Source organism: Apis florea, unplaced genomic scaffold (genome assembly GCF_048593485.1).
Source record: "Apis florea isolate Af1SG1 unplaced genomic scaffold, ASM4859348v1 contig_3203_pilon, whole genome shotgun sequence".
In the NCBI taxonomy this organism is placed as follows: domain Eukaryota; kingdom Metazoa; phylum Arthropoda; class Insecta; order Hymenoptera; family Apidae; genus Apis; species Apis florea.
The window spans coordinates 1130722-1149509 of NW_028256723.1; the positions used below are offsets into that span (position 1 = coordinate 1130722).

At 31.2% G+C, this 18788-nt stretch overlaps 2 protein-coding genes and 1 long non-coding RNA gene across 13 annotated transcripts; 1 reads left to right on the top strand and 2 right to left on the bottom strand.

Moving 5' to 3' along the window:
- Positions 1 to 1104: 1104 nt before the first annotated feature.
- Positions 1105 to 17792, top strand: LOC100866807 (putative protein FAM10A4). Its single transcript, XM_031916569.2, has 5 exons — positions 1105 to 1333; positions 1575 to 1862; positions 1955 to 2367; positions 15282 to 15497; positions 15966 to 17792. Exons 2-5 carry the CDS (start codon positions 1583 to 1585, stop codon positions 16188 to 16190), a joined length of 1134 nt encoding a protein of 377 aa, XP_031772429.2. The 5' UTR covers positions 1105 to 1333; positions 1575 to 1582; the 3' UTR covers positions 16191 to 17792.
- Positions 2787 to 11491, bottom strand: LOC100866688 (uncharacterized). Of its 10 annotated transcripts, none has more exons than XR_015292800.1 (12): positions 11286 to 11491; positions 7125 to 7211; positions 6973 to 7058; positions 6687 to 6852; positions 5498 to 6580; positions 5286 to 5402; positions 4859 to 5031; positions 4595 to 4786; positions 4269 to 4532; positions 3760 to 4189; positions 3247 to 3481; positions 2787 to 3124 (listed from the first exon to the last, which is right to left on the bottom strand). XR_015292800.1 is itself a non-coding variant. In XM_086910852.1 (11 exons), the coding sequence occupies exons 1-10, from the start codon at positions 11359 to 11361 to the stop codon at positions 3809 to 3811; spliced, it is 2625 nt and encodes an 874-aa protein (XP_086766978.1). In that variant the 5' UTR covers positions 11362 to 11491; the 3' UTR covers positions 2787 to 3481; positions 3760 to 3808. The 10 variants fall into 10 exon arrangements, 5 of the variants coding, with proteins under 5 accessions (XP_086766978.1, XP_086766974.1, XP_086766977.1 ...); XR_015292798.1 differs by having other exon boundaries at positions 4859 to 5088; XR_015292797.1 differs by having other exon boundaries at positions 3702 to 4189; positions 4859 to 5088.
- LOC147657128 (uncharacterized) lies at positions 12121 to 13633 on the bottom strand. 2 transcript variants are annotated; one of them, XR_015292815.1, is made up of 3 exons: positions 13336 to 13609; positions 12526 to 12744; positions 12121 to 12438 (listed from the first exon to the last, which is right to left on the bottom strand). It is a non-coding gene; the product is annotated as an uncharacterized LOC147657128 (long non-coding RNA). The 2 variants fall into 2 exon arrangements; XR_015292814.1 differs by lacking the exon at positions 12121 to 12438 and having other exon boundaries at positions 12467 to 12744; positions 13336 to 13633.
- Positions 17793 to 18788: the final 996 nt, after the last annotated feature.

An 18788-nucleotide genomic window follows, 5' to 3' on the forward strand; every position in this document is an offset into this window, starting at 1 on the left:
TGTGTACATGACATTCATTTCTCTTATTCTAACTAGCATTTCAGGTTTCCTTCTGCTTTCTCATTTATAATGTTAATTTTAAACTAATCTATCATAGTTAATTCTACATAGAATAGATGTTATATTTTATCGCTAATTTTAGGTAACAATTACATGTAAATAGTGTGATGAACAATTAAATTGAATGACAATGATCTTAGACTTTTTTCAACGGATTTCTTGAACAGATACATATAATTTTGTTATCTGTTATGCAGAGGAGAACAGCCAATTTCTTACAATAGGGCACAGCATAATATATTGCAGCGTGGTTGGATATTTCTATACAGTAAAGTAATTTCTACAATATAGATTTGGTGTGTACTGTGAAGAACCGTCTTGTAATTGTTGATAATTTTTAATGAGAGTGGATGATAAAAGGTATATCCACATACTGTGCCGTCTTGTAACGAACTTGTCGATATACATATATTAAATTTTTGAAAACTTATTGTTAAGCTTGCGTTACACACCTCATTTGTAAATATTAGATCATATTTTTGTCTGTAGCATAATGAGGATTTTAACTGCAATTTATTTAGTTCATAGTATAAGATAATAAAGCTGGAAAATATAATAAAACAAAAAAAGCCTTATTACTTCTTTTTAAATAATGTAGTTTTAGAAATAATATTTATTATACGTATATTCAAATTTTGTTTATTATTATTTGAAGTCTTGTTACTTTTTTAATATTAAATAAAAAAAGAATTAAAAAAACGAAAAATTATAGGTTATGTACAATAAAATACAATTATATGTAAAAATAATCGTGTTATGAATTATTTACATATATTAATTATATATATATATATATTTTTTTTAGTAAATAATATTGAAAGTTATTTATTTTTGATTTAACATATAATATGATTAACTAATAATGATTAAAAATTTATTTTTATTTAACTCTATCAAGTAAATGAATTTTTATTCTTATTTATTACATTTACATCATATTCGTAATTACATTCATAAACATATTCTTTTATTCTTATCTATTATAAAAAGTTTCAACCAATCAAATCTTATTTGTACATATATTTTGGAAACTTGCTGACATATATAGTACATATTCTATACATTGCAGTATTGTGTATCGAACCTTACAATTATACGTATTTAGTACGTAACTACTTCATATGCCTTGCACAATTTGTTGTGTTCTATAAAAAATTATACTCATATCTTGAGAACGTAAATAATATAAAATATTTTGAATAATAAAAATATTTTTAAAATTTAACTTCATATTTTCCATTTGAATTTACTCAAATTTTATATATTATTGCCAGTAAGTATTCGAAAGTATTCTTAAATATTTTAGAATTATTCATTACCGGTATTTCAAACGTACGAAATAACATCAAGAAATGAAAATTTATTGTAAAATAGATAATTTCTTACGCAATAGTTCATATAACTTGCATATATGATTAATTTACGATAATGTCAAGCATGTTAATATGTAGAATTTTCTTTCGTAATTATATGGCATTAATAAATATGATATAAAACAATTGTCATCATTTTAGGTAGCAAAATGTCTCCTGCTTTAAAACCAGACGTTCAAAAAGAAATGGAATCGTTTTTTCATGTCTGTATGGCAAATCCTTCAATATTAAATCAACCAGAATATTCTACAGTAAAAACATTTATTGAATTTTTTGGAGGACAAATACCAAAAGTAAATCAACAAGAAAATAATGAATCACCAAGTAAAAAATCAGAAGATGCAAATATATCTAAAGAACCAGAACCACAATCTGAACCAGAAAGTGAAGAAGAAAGTGATCTTGAACTTGATATGAGTGCAGTAATTGGTAATATTATTTATTTAAAATTTCATTTTTTTCAAATATTTAATTTTTTGTTATATTTTTATAATATTTTTAATTAATAATGAACTTTCTAGAACCAGATACAGATGCTCCTCAAAAAATGGGAAATCTTACTTTACAACCAACAGAAGAAGAAATTGCAGAATCTCAAGCTAAACGTTCTGAAGCTGTATCAGCATTTATAGAAAAAGATTATGAAAAAGCTATAGAACTTTATACTGAAGCTATTATATTAAATCCACAGGCAGCATTACTTTATGCTAAACGTGGACAAATTTTCTTATTATTGAATAAGCCTAATGCTTGTATTCGCGATTGTGATCGTGCCTTGGAATTAAATCCGGATAGTGCAGCAGCACATAAATTTAGAGGAAGAGCTAATTATTTGCTTGGAAAATTTGAAGAAGCAGTTAATGATTTGAGACTTGCTTGTAAATTTGACTTTGATGAGCAAGCTGATGAGTGGCTACGAGAAGTAACACCAAATGTAAGTATTTTTCTATTAAATTGTTATTTTTTTTCATAACATAATTTATTAAATTAATTAATTTGTGTATGTTTTTTATTTTTTATTATTCAAAGGATTATATGTTTATTTAATAGTAAGCATGTAATATTTATTAGTCAATTATATCATATAAGATTTTTTTATAATATTTTATGTAATATCATATTATTAGATTTTATTTATTAAATAATTTTGCAATTTTAAAATCGAGAATATTATATTTATGCAAATCGCGAATATATTATATATTTTTATTTATTTGAAAAATACATAAATTAAGATTATTTCACTTCGATACTTAACTTAAATAAAATAGTAATAATTACAATAATAACAATATCAACAATTTACTTACTTTCAAAAAATCAGTCATACATGTAAATAATAATAACACAATGTAAAACAATAAATATTTTATATGAAGCATTTAATTTACATAAGGTACATTAAAAATCAAATTTTTTACTAAAACAAACAATCTCAAGACATTTTCATTTACATTGAAAATATATTTGTATTTATTTATTAACATGGGAAGTTATTATCAAGTAACTAATAATTCTTTTAAATAAATATTTATAACTTTTAATAAGAACACAATTTGTTTATACAAGGTATTTCACAAAAGCTTCAAAAAGAGATCATTCTTATCTCTTTCTTAGTGGAAATATTTTTATGTATTTTATTTTACATACTTATAATATGTAACTGCTTTCATCATACGTTGTTCTGATGGCTGAAAGTGTCACAGTATTTTATTACAATTACACAACCATTACACTAAGTTTCAAAAAGTCTATTGTGCGAGTTCACTGTATCTTCAATTTTTATATTCATGTATTAGATAATAGGACCCACCATTATTGTGATATGTTTTCCATAACTGTGTGATTCTAGGTGTAGTTAAACACATTCAAGGGAAACTCACTATTCTTTTTTTAAATTGGAATGGTAACACTTGTCCTATTTTCCAAACACAAGTATATATATCTTGAAATCTTCGATTCAATCCATTAATACACTTAAACATTTGTTAAGCGTACTATTAACCAAGCATTTGCCTCTTAGTGTCACCAATATCCATGTTGTTTACCTACAAAACCAATAGTATATCTTCATACCTCGAAACAATGTCTCTTCTTATCTTTAAATAAATTATTTAATATATCGCGCAAAGCGTGATTCCAGAAGAATTAGGTTTCTCTTCTCTTAATTTAATTATCCAGTTGGATTTTTATCTGAAGGCGATCCAAGATTATTTTTTACTATTTTAAGAAAGAAACTTCTCTGTACTGCTTCAAGTAAGAACTTACACTAATGTTCGCTTCTTTTCACTCATTCGCATTTTTGTTTTGTACAATTTGCTCTCACCTCATACCTCATACGGCATCAAGAGCTATTTCAGAATGTAGGATTACACTCAACTAGGAGGACTTGTTTCGTACTCGTGTATAACTTGCTCAACTGATTTCTTATATTTGCCTACGAGCTCTGGTAAATCGTAAGCAATGGCAACGTCGAGTCTATTGATTGGACATCCACGGAAATACGTGCACGTAGAGCTTAATAGAGGGAAATCATAGAGAGGATTCAACCGGAAAAAATCTCGATAGACATCCGGATCGGGCAAGTCATATCGTGATATGTTCTTCAGTGTACTCAGGCCCTCGTAGATGTGGTAATCTTGTGGATTCTCGATAATCTTGTCACTGATTTCCTTTTTGTTCCCAAAGAATGTCTTGTGATTGTAGTATGTGGTTAGATAGCAATCTACCATTTTAGCATGATTGCGCACTCGTACCTACATGCAACAAGAAAATAATTTCCCTCGTTGAAGACAACAAGTTTAACGAATAAAAGATTAAAGCGAAATAACTTACAGCGAATCTCCGGGCGCTTGCTATCTTATGCTCGACTTGTTTATCAATGGCAGTACGCAAGTCGCGTAAAAATGCACGTTCCTGAGCATACAATAACCTGGTAGGTGCACCAGCTTCATACGGGATTGACCACAATGACGTGGAGTACATGATCGGTGGTTCAGCGCTAGACATTAGCGGTGATATATTCCAGATCAGAGCACCTTGCACTCTCATGAGTTCCTCCGGTTTTACTTGATCAGCTTTGTTAAGAATGATGCGTGTCTGTTGCGGAAGTACGCATTACGCAGATGCCAACACATCTGAAATTTAATGTCGAAGCTTACCTGATGCTCCCTTCCTTTCAATTGATCAAGAATCGCTTCTGTTTCTGGCCCAACATCCAACTTTGATGGATCGTATACTAAAAATATTATGTCTGCACGGTCGATGAACCATTGACACGCATCATTAAATGGGAATAAACGTTGGACTTGTTTACGAATTTCCAAGATTCCTGGTATCTCGACAATATTCACCTGGTAATGTAGAGATCGTTCGTTAAACAATATTAAATTTATTAATATTTTAAGAATAAATCAAATACTCACTTTTTCTAGTAACTTATTATCGAGTCGTAAACCCTTCAGACGATCGAGCAATCCTTGGCCGAATTTTTGTAATCCGGAGAAAGTCCAATCAGCGGCGAGTTGCGTGCCATCGAGGATCTCCTCTTCCTCCCCGTGCATTATAATATTGAAGTAGGCTGGAGATGGCTCGGCTCCTGTGTCATTTCCATTTGGCGTTTTGCATTGCTCCTCTAAGCACTCTCTCAAACCACCTAAACACTATCTGTAATTCATGCTTCTAGCATGCTTCTAAATCTACCGCTAAATCATTATTTACTATTCGAAGGCGTGATCACGGCCGACTTAGTTAAGCGTCAATGTGAAGTAAGTGAAGCTTTCTTTTTTTTTTTTTTTTTTTTTTTGCACAACAAATTCTCACTACTTTCTTCGTTTCTCGTTACTTACGCACCTGTCCTTAACGATGTCTGCTTGTATTCGATATCGAGTAAATAATTTATGATGGAAGATTTTCCACCGCTCCACGGACCCATGAAAAGAACTAGTGGCTTGGAAAATATTTCTGGATCTAACAAATATGGTGTTAAGTCGAATAATTTGGATTAATTTTTTGGATATCGATAAAAAAAGAACATTTATTAATTATTAATTATTAATGCTTACCACCAAAGTGTCTGTTGCTCAAGTCTCTGTATTTATACAGAGATTCTAACGGCTGGATGGCATTGTCATAAACCCTTTTCAACTCCTTCAACACAATATCCGCGATTTTTTGGATGGCTCGCTCCTTCTCTTCATTTTCCTCGTCCAATTTCAACAGCTGATTAATATGATCACGCGGCCGCAAATTTTCCGGTATCACTATTTCTCTGATCAAGTCTTCCTCGGGAGTAGGTTCTTCTTCCTCGCTCTGTTCTGTTTCTTTCGAGCCTTCAGCATCCTCCTCACCTCCTACTTCTTCTTCTTCTTCTTCGCCAACTTCTCGTCTAGCACGAGATTTTGATTTCTCAGCTTTCTCCTCCTTTGATTCTGCCTCTTCTACGGATTTTCCTTCCTCATCCGCGGATTTGGCCTCTCCTTCCTTCTCTTCTTCAGCTCCTTCCTGTTGCTCTCCCGATTTTGCAGCCTCTTCCGCCGACTTAGCTTCTTCACTTTCTTTACCTCCTTCTACTTGATCTTCGACACTTTCGCCCTCGCCTTCTTTATTCTCTTCCTTCGTTTCGTCCTCGCTCGCTTGTCGCTCCGCGGATTGACCTTCCTCTTCGGCTTTGCTATCCCCCTCCTTTTCTTCCTCTTCCTTGGAAGCAGCTTTCTCCGTCTCTTCTTCCCCTTCGTCCTCGATTTTCTCTTTCTCTTCGTCAGACTTTATCTCCTCGGTTTTGGCTTCTTCGTCGGATTTCTCCTCGTCGATTTTCGGTTCTTCGGCCGATTCACCTTCGGCCTGGACTTCGTCGGATTTTCCATCGTCAACCTGCGACTTTTCCTCCGATTTTCCTTCATCCTCTCCAATTTCTATATCGGATTTATCGGCATCTTCCTCTTTGGATCTTTCCTCGGCATCTCCTTGCGTTTCTTCGTCGGATTTTCCTTCGTCTGCTTGCACTCCTTCGCCAGATTTCTCCTCCTTCGTCTCTTCAATTTCTTCCTGGTCGGAGTCTGTAGCATGCTCTTTCGCTTGCTCGGCAGATTCTTCTTTTTCTTCCTCGGTTCCTTTATCTACTTCTCCAGATTTCTCTTCTTCCTCACCTGTGAAATAATAACAGCTCTAAATTTTGTTAGAATAAGGAAGACAAGAAATGTTGTATTTATGTTTGAGTCTCAAGTATCTCAAAAGATATTTTTCGTGTATCACCTTTCGTTTCATCCGCTTCGCCACTTTGTTCTTTTCCAACTTCAGCGCTCTGTTCAGTTTCTGCGGATGCTTTTTCCGCCTCTTCTTCAACTTGTTCGGCGCTCTCCGCAGCTTTCGTTTCTACCGACTCTTCTGCATCTTCCTTCGAAGCTTCAGTTTCTGGCTCCTATTTTTAAATATTCACAATTATTATATATACAAAATGTTGCCATATTTTTTAATGTATTTTAACAGAATTGAAATTAACTTGTAATTTTTCCAATCGAAAAAAAGTATTCTTCCTTACTTCTTTGATCGCAGGTTTCCCTTCTTCTTCTTCACTTTCTTTATCGACGTCGATCCCAACCTCGGCACTGGTCTGCTCCAAAGATCCTTCAAACGAAACATTCTAGAAATCGCTGTGCTCCAGTTTAATATTCCTCAACATCTTAACATTACCTGTACCGAGGTCTTTCAATGCCTTTTCAATGTAAGGTCGACACAGATCCTCTGGCGGCACCTCTAGTTCTTCTTCGCTTTGCACTCCTGGAACACGAGTTTTTACTCAAGAATTATCTCGGAAATTAATCATTTATTCTCTTTTTTTTCTCTTGCATCACATCGATTCCAATATTTTTATCTCCATTAGCTTTTTTTTTTTTTTTTAACATTTTTTTACATTTTCATCAACATTCACGAATAATTGAATAATTTTTTAATTTGGAACCGAAAGAAAAATAAAGTAACTTTGTTTTTACATCGTCAATGGAAGATTTCCTAGATTTTCAATTTATCAACGTGAGAAGTATTTTTCCCTTTTGTACGTGTTTTGCAAAAAAATTTCACGGTTGGCTTGATTCTATGCCGATTCTTCGAGTGCCAGGAATTTTCATCGAGAGTTCTCACTATGCTAAACACGCGGTGCCAAAAGAAGATGCGGAGTATTAGATAACCTAAAGCACGGGAGCTTAGCAAGAGAGTTTAACGCCACGCGACTACCAAAAATATCTGACCCAAGTGACGCAAGATCTTGTCAAAGTCGTTACACATCGTTTTGGTTGAGCGCGTGCTCGAGTAATGACAGGTGTGCAGAAACAACAACCATGCTCGATGATCCGGGTTTAAGTACCCGGTTTTCTTGAAGACAATCTAGAATTAGCAAGAAAAAATGAAATCTTCGTTAAGGAGATAGACCCTTCATTGCATTTCGTTAGAAATTTCAGGAATTACTAGAATTCTTTTTATTGAAATTTCATTATTCGAACTTGTTAATCTTTTTATATGCTATTTTATACACATGAAATTATGTACGTTTATTTATTTGAAGGATGATATATAAATTTAAGAAATTCTGATTCATAAGTTTTGAGAACACTGCAGAAAATCATTGTATTTCCACATTTAAGTTAACTGAGAAAAGAAAATTAATTTCTATAATTGAATTAAAACAAAGAATTGGAAACGGTTCAAAATTGTATTTCACATATTGTAAAATAGAACAACATCATTTTGAAATCTACCAAAATAAAGTTGACAAGGAAAAATAATCATAAATGAACTGGATAATTCAAGGTTAAGATCTATGAATCTCCTATGATACAAATAGTTTTGATGATGAATTCCATTTATCGATTTCAAATAGAATTTCTTTCATATTTTCACCTTCGTTTCTGGATCGCTAAAATCTTCGATATTATATTATGCGGCATCGTAACTAAAATCTTGGTCGATGAAAATGTCGATATCATCTTTCTAGGCAGTACCTGGGACCAGGAGGCCGCTTTCTAAGTTTAGCAACGAGTAGGCGGCTTTGAACCGAGCAACACTTGAAAATATTTATATATTGGATGAGCGAAACGTATTTTTATCGGTTATTCGCTGCGAAAAAGTTCAAACTGTATTAACTGAGATTCTTGATCGATACGAAAATGATCGACACGATCATCTATATAATGATTTATACAGTGTTTATTGAGAAAACAATGAATCGAATGACAGGATCGAATCGGATAAAAGATAAAAAAAAAGATTCAGATAAATTAATTAGATTTATTATGAAAAAAATTTTTATTGGAACAAGATTCTTTGAACTGTGATGAAATTTTTTAAAAGAAATTTAGTCTGTCTACAGGCTGTAAGAAGAAAATACGTAGCTTGTATTGCTCGTAAATTGTCATCATTACATCACACGTGTTAGTACTTTTGGCATCAGATCTTATATCGTTCCGTACATTTTGTTTCTCTATTGTTTTTCATAAAATTAACAAGAAGTTTAATTTTTTGTTACATTTTGTATTTGAAACTTGTTAAATTTTTTTTTTTTTTTTTCATTTTCTTTTTTCTCTTAGAAACATATGATTTCTCTTCGTTAGTTTGGATTTAATAATTTGATTATGAGAATAAACAAAACATAAATTGTGATCGAGGAATCTAATTTACGCACATGATATTAATTTTAGACTCTAGCGATCTGTAAAATAATATGTTAAAATTATGCATGTCGCAAAATAATTCTCGAAAATGTCAAGATACGGGTAATGGAAGTAGAGGTAAGCAGCTGTCGTTTGGCAAGCATAGCCACCAAGGATAAAGATAGAATCTGAAGTCTTGTTCCTTACTTTGTGACATGTATAGTCTTTAATCTTTCCGCTATAAAAAAAATTGAATTCATTGTTAAAAATCCATCCATTGTTCATTTTTCCACAATGCGTCACAAATCTGTTGCGACATGAATCTAATCATTTTCATTGATACATCTCTTTTATGCTTGGAAATTCTACTATCATTCTGATAAATAGTATAGTAATATTTTTTTCGAAAGTTGAATTGCAGATTTTTTTTTAATAATATTAAGGAATATTAATATAATGTTAAAAGTGTCGTGACACCTATATTTAATTTAATTTACTACAATAATGTAATTTTGTAAAAAATTTTGAAAATTTAGTTATTTATATCCAAAATTTTTGGGGAACACCGTTACATTTGATTGATTTTATTTTGATTACAAACGTTAAAGAAATTTGATTGATTCTTCGTCGTGAATTGCTCAAATCAACGATTCGAGTTTAAGATTCGAGTATCACTTTAAACGGAATTCACGATCAGATTCATAGAATTTAGAACGAATCTGGCACGGATTTATGTCTGTCCTTATGTAATTATTTGCAAGTTGTTGACAGTTGGTTTCCATCGATTCCCAAAATAACAAATCCTTGAATCCACGATCAAAATCTTTTACCCGATCGCTGTCCCATTTCGTTAATCCGAACTGATCAAATATCATTATTATCTTTTCTTTGCAACTTTAACATTAAGCGTTTCCAATAAGAAAGGAAGGGAAAAGGAACGGCATCCAACGAATTATTTTCAATTTCAGTTTCTCAATTTATCAACATTGCCAAATTCAAACAAGATGCAAAGATCAAATGGATTTAAAGATTTCAAAAGAAAATTTTCCAAGAAAATTTCTAGGGAAAAAAACTCAAACATTTCAAGAAGATAAGAAAAGAAAGATCAAAGGAAAGGATTTTAAAAAGAATTTAAATTTCCTTTAAAAAGACACGTGACCACGGATAGAGAAGAAATGTTGTCCAATCTCGATAAGAGAAAATTGAGGCAACGGATTGTAGGTTCATCGGTTCGATCACACGCCTGTTCGATGGTGAAGAGACTCGACGAGCCAGCAACCGATGACGCAGACCACTGTCTTTACGTAACATTGACCTTCATCAATCGTCACACATTCGTCTGCACGTCATCCACATCATCGACCGCTACAAACTTCTAGAAATCTAGTTCGCACTGACACTTCCTAATGTTATCCTAACGTTTATCCTGTGAAAAATCCTGAATGAAACAGAATTTACCCTTCTCTTTCTGCAAAAAAGTGAAACGAAAGAAACTGTTTCGGCGATGATCTTCGAGAATGATACGACATGGATCATAAAGAGCTCAGACAACGCGTCATTGCACTTTATTTATATAATTAAACTTGAAACAAACGACGCGATAATTATATTTTAAAAAAGCGTCGCAACTCGTTAAAAATAAATTGAAAACAAATAGCGTTTCTCGTTCGATTTGTTTGTTGCACGTTTTTATTCGTGCGATCGGGGATTAATCACGAAAATTTTCCAAAACGTATACAATGTATATAAAAAGATATAACTTCTGTTATAAAGAGAAAGAGAGAGAATCTTGGCACGAACGCTCGAAACCAAAGTACCGAAACCACGAAATGATACGAGAATAATGAAAAATCCTATAAACGAAAACTATAAGAGAATACTATAAAACAATAATTTTCTAAAAACTGTACATTGACTTCTGAAGAAGACGTCATCGACTTCCAATCGTTCAATCGTGTTCAATTATTTTCGATCGAATCCCATCACAAACAAAACTTCAACGGTATAAAGTAAAATACAACTCGGTCCCAAAAAAGGGGAAAAAAATTAGAAAAAAAGAAAACACTGGTAGAATACTTAAGATTAATATTCTCTGATCGAGCGTAAGGGATAAAGGCGAGAAGAAATCGGTACGACGTGAACGAAGAGCGATGTTGGAGTATACGATTCCCTGGTCGAGGGAAGAGTTCTTTGAGGGGAGTTTACTCACCCTGTAAGGCGGCGACTAGAAGGGCCAAGAAGAGGCCCACGAAGTACGCGGGCCGTCTCAGCCGCGAGCCCGTCATCTCGTTTCACTAGGCACTACACGATGAGCCAGGGCTGGCAGCTCCTCTCACTCGATAGTCGCCTTCGACTCAAACTCGCCCGCGAGGAACTGGCATTGTCACTACCGCCAAACCCCGAAGACGCCCCTCTACTTCTCACCCCACAGTCGAGAAACCACGCGAGCCACCATTTTCTCCTTTTTTCCCGCCTGATCCGTGGGATTCCATCCGTGGTGCAAGTACAAATGGCAGGATAACGAACGTTTTAACTTGTTCGTTAGTCGGATGGAGTGGAATTGGAGGAAAGAGAGAATCGAATATTCGATTAGGAGAAACGGGGAATGCGTTCTTTTAACACGATCGAGGACGGTTTCTGTTCACCCTCGTGGAGTGATATTTTGAATGCCTCCTTTCGCGAGATTTGAGTTGTGATACGAGTTGATATGCGACGAACGGACGGTGATCGAAGATGATCGCGTTTTGTATCTCACCGTTGGAGGCCGTTGTCGAGATATCTTCTCCTCGTGTTTTATATGAATCGAACTGTGGTTACAGTTGGACGATAAGTAGCAATTGTTGGAGGTTTTTTAATTATTTGTTCCTAGTAGATTTTTAATAAACATGGATTATATATATATATATAATTAATTGTTATAATTAGAAACATTTATAAATAAACTAATTACCAATGATTAGTAATGAGATGTTAGAAGATCTCCTATTAAGATTTCGATAAAAAATTTAGAAAGTAGAATAAAATAGTTTCAACGGTAGTTTCTGCAAAATGACAATTTGATTTTTTCTCAAGATACACAAAAATCATTCGCATAATTTTTATCTCATAAAATTCGTAGATACCAGGAGTAGAGTGGCAGTTTTAAAAATACTTCTTGGCGACCCGGTTTTCTCGAGTTTGCAGGGTCTACCTGGCCGCTAAAACATTGACCAGTGTATAAAGATCCTTCACACGTTTCGACCTAGCTTTCACATCATCCTCAATCTCATTCTTTCAATATCACGTTTTCTCCATCTTTCTTCTCTTATTTATCAATAAAAATCTGATGTTTTTCAATTTTCTGGTTTCTGTTCTTGCATAACCTGGCGAAGGATATAGATAACAGAAATATAATGAATATAAAAAATAGAAGTTTATAAATAATCGCGAAAATTTTTTCCTGCATTTACATTTCTCTTTTCGTCGGTGAAAATTACAAAGTTTTTATCAAAGATTGTGTAGTTAGTTAATACGAGCCAATTATAAACGTCACAGTGGTAGAATTCCCAAAATACATGCGTGATATGGGGACAAGGTCATCATGGAAATTGGTGGAAATGTAGTCGAATGCTAGTTGAAAGTTGGTTGTTTGAATGAAAATTGTTGATCTTGATGAATGTTTGCTGGTTCTGGTAATCAAAATAAATTGGAAATTTTAATCAAATAACATCGTAATTTCGTTGCTTTGAATAATTAATCTTTTAAAAATCATGCTTACTTTATATAAAATAAAATAATATAAGATAATTTGATTTTTTAATTTATGGAAGATAAGAAAATTTTTCTTGATCTTCATTGGAAAATGATATTCAATGTCAACCACGTGAGCATTTTTAAATTTAATTAATAACATATGGGCGGGAATTTCTTTCAAATATTAAGAAATTTTATTTTATTAATATTATATTATATGGTCCCATTAAAAAATTTTAGAAATAGAAATTGATGATCAAAAATAATAATTCTAAAGTTTTTTATACATAATTTAAATTATCAATATTCTGTTGAATACCAATTTAAATTTTATTAATATCACATTATTTTATAACATTTAACGTTAGAAATATCATTTAAATCTTAATTAAACAAAATTGTATAATTGTAAAATCTTTAAATATATCATTATCAATTTTCAACTTTATCTAGAAAAAAAAATTTCCAAGAAAAAGCTGCTCCAAATATTCATAACATTTACAATACAAATACAAATAATAACATACATAGCAAGAATTCATTAAGAACATCTTTGTATCTCTTTCAATTTTTTTTCAATATGTAATCCGAATCTATTCACTTTTGTATGTAACGATTTTCAGAAAAACGTGAAAAAAGTTGTAATCTGTCCCGGAATTCGGAAAGCACGTAAAAGGATACGACGAGACGGCTTTTGCGCAACGTAATATTAGCGAAATTCCAGCCGTCTATTATCGACGGTCCCTACGAGAGCGTGGCTACGCCGCGTGTAGCAAAGAGAAGAGATCCGCGGCGAAATGCGTGCGTGCTCGGACAGAGAGGAGCAACGGAACGACGGGCGCCTTTATATTTAGAAGCCCGGGTCGCCGCCGTATAAGGTGGTGCTTCCCTCGTGCAAAAGTTCTCGCGTTTGTCCGCTCTCTCCGTCGCTATCTCCTCCGTGCTCTCTCCTTTCGTCCTTTCCACTTATCCACAGATGCCGCCTTCCCCCTTCCCCCATCCTTTCTCCTTGCGCAGATATTCTTCCTATCCTTGCTTTCTCCTCGTTCTTCATCTTGTATTTCTCATCTGTGGTCTTCTTTCCTCCCTCGATCTTTTTATTCATTCTTGTATCTTTAACGTTTTCTCTCCTTTTTATTCAATTTATTGCTATTTAGTCCCTATTTATTCGTTCTGTCGGTGTTCTTTCCTTTTATCTCTATGTTATCAATTTATAATCGTTGCTGTCTGTATTTCGCTAGAGATGATCCTATCGAAGTTTATGTGTTTATCGGATTCGAATTGTTTCCATTTTATAGATTCACAAATCGATGATGTTGCCTGTAAATTGCCTGTTATTTGTTTGTTACAACGATATTGTGGATGTTAAATATGTATAATAGAAGATGAAATTAAGAGATCTGGTGGAACATTGTTTCTCGTATTTGAGATTCGTAATTATTATGATATCGAACTTTTTCGTTTGCAAATATTCGTTGTTTAAAGTATTATTTTATTTTTATATATGTATAGTACATTTGAAAAATCGAAACACAAGTATTTTATTTTCCTTTACGATTTCGTAAACTTTAGAGAACCTTGGGGAATTTTTCTTCTTGACGTCAAGAAAGTGAAATTTTTGAGAATAGTCTAGGTTTCGTTATTGCTGAGACAATGGGGCACGGAAAGATGTGCAAAAGGAGCTTTCATAGTCTATTTGAAATGTAGATCGAAACTTATCGAAAGAAAGGATACAAGTGAAGCGTATAATTGGAAAGTAATCGAAATATGTAAAATATAAAGGGGTACAATAAGAACAGGAAAAGTATCGATTCTAAAAACGAAGTTTACTAGCCAAATTGGCCGGTACACAGTCTATAATAAGCTCGTAATCGTATGAGGTCACAATGCGTCTTGAACAGACATGTTTCACGTCATTATGATTTAGTATTTGGACAGGTTCCTGAACCTGTACCATGAGATATACTCCTTTCAGGGAAAATTACGATTACAATGCAGCCATTTTTTATATTATAACGTATATTTCATTAAAAAAATTCTCATATATTTATATAAAATTTATTTGTTCAACAATGCATGTATTATCTTTTTTATATCTCTTTCCTATTACTTAGTGCTAGTTAACCAACAATTAATCATTCCTTCGCAAAATATACAATTTGATGTGTAGTTTCTCTTTATTATAAATATAAAGTACAAACCAATTTTATTTCCTTTTGCGATGCATAAAGATCATTGTCGTGATTTGAAATAATGTTTGGACATTGACGAAACAAACTTTCCTTCGTCCCTTGCGAATTAAATGTTTTTATCATTTTTCATATATATTTCAATTTATCTAAGCATTGCTTCCAAATCAATAATTTTAAAACCATTACGATATTTCTGTAAAAATCTTTGCATTATATTATTTATGTTTATTGAAATATTTATTGGATAAAAGTTTTTTAAGTATCATATTATTTTTTTACAGGCTCGAAAAATCGAAGAACACAAAAGAAAGAAGGAACGTAAAATACAAGAAAAGTTAGAACGTGAGAGACAAGAAAGATTAAGGAAAGCTCGAGAGAGTGCAAAAATTTATGAAGAAAACACTCGTACCTCTCAAACTGATTCCAGCGGTGATACTGCTGGAATGGGTGACTTTTACAAATTTTTAAACGATCCAGATGTTCTCCAAGCTTTTATGGTAAATCTCTATTAATCAATTTATTCCACTATCGTTTAAATATCGTTCAAATATTTATATATCATGTATAAAATAAATTTTCATTTATGTATATGTTTAAATTACAGTTAATTAATCGATATTGTATAAAATACAACAATCTATTTATCTATTTTTTATAATCTAAAAATCTTAATGTAACTATTACAAAATATTTTATTATATACATTTTACATATTTACCGAGGTATAAATATAAATAGTAAGATTATCGGACGTAAAGAAAACTACGTGATCAAAATCTAGAAGAATTAAAATAAACAATTATTTTTCCTTGTATTAATTTATTCATAAAATTATTCATAAAATTATTCATTGTGTGTATTCTATTGATACAACATATTATTAATAATGCACAATATTATGGTCTATTACTCTCACGTTACAAAAAAAGATTATATTGCTCATATTATTACTTTTTGTTTTTCAGGATCCTGAAGTAGCTGAAGCTTTCAAAGAAATTTCCACGAATCCGACAAATATTTTGAAGTACCAAAGCAATCCGAAGATTATGGCATTTATTAATAAGATGGCTTCGAAATTCGGTGGAGCTGGTGGATTTCCTGGTATGATGGGTGGTATGCCTGGGTTCCCAGGTGCTGGCACACAAACTACTCCAAAACCAAAACCACAGGACGATGTTGGTCTTGATTAAATCTGATATGCTTTGTTATTGAAATTCTGTTTCAATTTATTCTCAAATAATTTACAAAGCTCTGAAAACTTGTTCTGAAGTGATTGTTATGTCACAATGCGGTGTCTTATTAAAAAATACTATAATGAATTAAGCGAGCTAGAATTTAGAGATATGTATATCTTCACTGTCATAATAATAATATTTTAAAAAAAATTTATACATTTCAAAATCATCTTGAAAAAGGAGCATAATTATAAAGATCCTCTTTTATACAGTATTTCTCGTTTAAGGTTGGAATTTTTTAATTTTATCTCACTTGGTAGAGAGTTCTTGGAACTGCTCCCATAAAATTAATAAACGTTCATATTATTTTTGATCTGTGATCGACGATATCTCGGAATAAGAGTTATCTAAAATATTAAAAATAATATTTCTTTTATTCTCCGATGCATCAAAAAATAAGTATATAGCAGAATGTCTAATTTCTAGAATGATATTTCCCTTGATAATTATACGATCTTCGATCGTAATGGAATAGGACTTAAATTAGTGAATGATTAAATAACGGGGAATATTGTATATAACCCAAAGTTAGTTGTATTTTAAATATGGAATATATCGATACTTGTTATTCTTTAAACGTTCAACTGAATTCTTAAATAGTAATGGAATGATATTATATATTAATGAACAAAACGATTGATTTTAAATGAAAGAAGATTTACTTTCTTATTTTTTATGCTTCTTTGTCAAATTTAAAATTTTTAAAGTAAAATGTTTATTATATGATAATGCATTCTAGAATAATGAATAATATTAGAATTTACTTCTTTTAGGTTTATATGTGTGAATTTTTTTTTTTTTTCCATTCAATTTCTTATATTTTTTCATTAATCATACGATAAAGCATTTGTTTGTTAATGAATTTTTAATTGTTTTCTATTACCTAACTTTATATTTGCTTCATATCACTAACTATATATTAAGTTTGTCATATATACAATAAGCATTTTGTTCAGTTTGCTCGACTCAGTAGGGAACGAGTATAATTTTGTACGATTACGGTCTATCAAAAAATCTCTAAATAATTTTTTTTTCAAAATCAAATAAATATATATATATATGAAATTAATTATCGATGTGAAAAATAATGCTACAATTTCGTTAAAAAAAATACATTATCCTAAATCATACGTTATCCTAAAATATATATATATATATGAAGAGGCAGAGTTAAAAAAAAAGAATGATTTTAGTAAATTAGATATTATGAAGATGTATATTGTAAAATATTTTCTATGAATTGGTAATCTTTCTATGCGATTCATAAAAGTTTTTCTAAAAGTTAAATTTTTAAACAAACTTTATTAATTTAATATAATACTTTCCATATTTATTTATTGTTTTTATTTAGAAATCTATTAATATTTAAAAAATATTCATTTATTCACCACAAGAAAGTCTTTTTTTATTATAATTTGATGAATATTGAACAAACAGTTATGAGTTGAGCAGCTAACGAATAATATATTGCTTCGAATATATTTCTGTTGAAATATAAACTGTTATATAAACGATGTACCGCGAATTCAATAAATGCATCATACAATTCTGTGTAAATATCAATTCTTATTTACCACAGAAAAATTGGTAAAATACAAGTTAATATGTACAAAAATATCATTTAATTAACAAAAATCACAAATACTTCAATTTAAAAAAGAAAGACAATGAAAACAAAACAAAAGAAAGGAAAAAAATAAAACAAAAGAGAACTGCATGATTGCGTCTCTGTATCCAACAATAATAACGCAATCTCAATGGCTAATAGTAAGTATAATAATATTCACATGACTTGCACAATAAATAAATTCTTACACATAAATTCTTATAACGATAATATTGCACGTAAAATGAAAAGGTACTGTATTTCTTAGGGATAATTTTTACTCGCTTTGATATTTCTATAATTATATTAGGAAGTTTAAGATTTAGCGTCTCTAAGATAATTTTCTTTATAATTTGAATTATAATTTTTTGATCATTTCCAATTCATTTTAATCTACATACTTTCCTTGAATATCGAATGATCGATATATTTAAATACATTAGTTCATTTATAAAAATAAATATCTACTTATATAGATACTATGACACATTTTATACATTATTCATTATTCATTCACGAGAAATAAAATATTCTATTTATTAAATTGAAATCATATGTTCATAAACGTAGATTAGTGACTTCAACAACGTTATTTTTCTATTTAAACTAGATATTTAAGCAAAATTAAAGTATTAATCTTTTATTAATCTTTTATATTTTTTTAAACTATTAAACTAGTCATTTTTCACTGAAATTTTAATATCAAACGGAATGAAAAATAAAAATGATATTATGACCTTAAAGACGCCAAAAGTGCAACTACCCGTAATAGAATAAATAATGCCTCGTCATTACAATCCTTCGAAAAACAAGGATAAAAGGAAAATAACGAGACGATCAATCAACTTATTTGAAACTTTTGATAAAACTCGTTTTCCTTTTATATCATTCTAATGTCCCACGTACAACATATAAGTCATTTTATCGTGCTAGGTTCTTCTGATTTT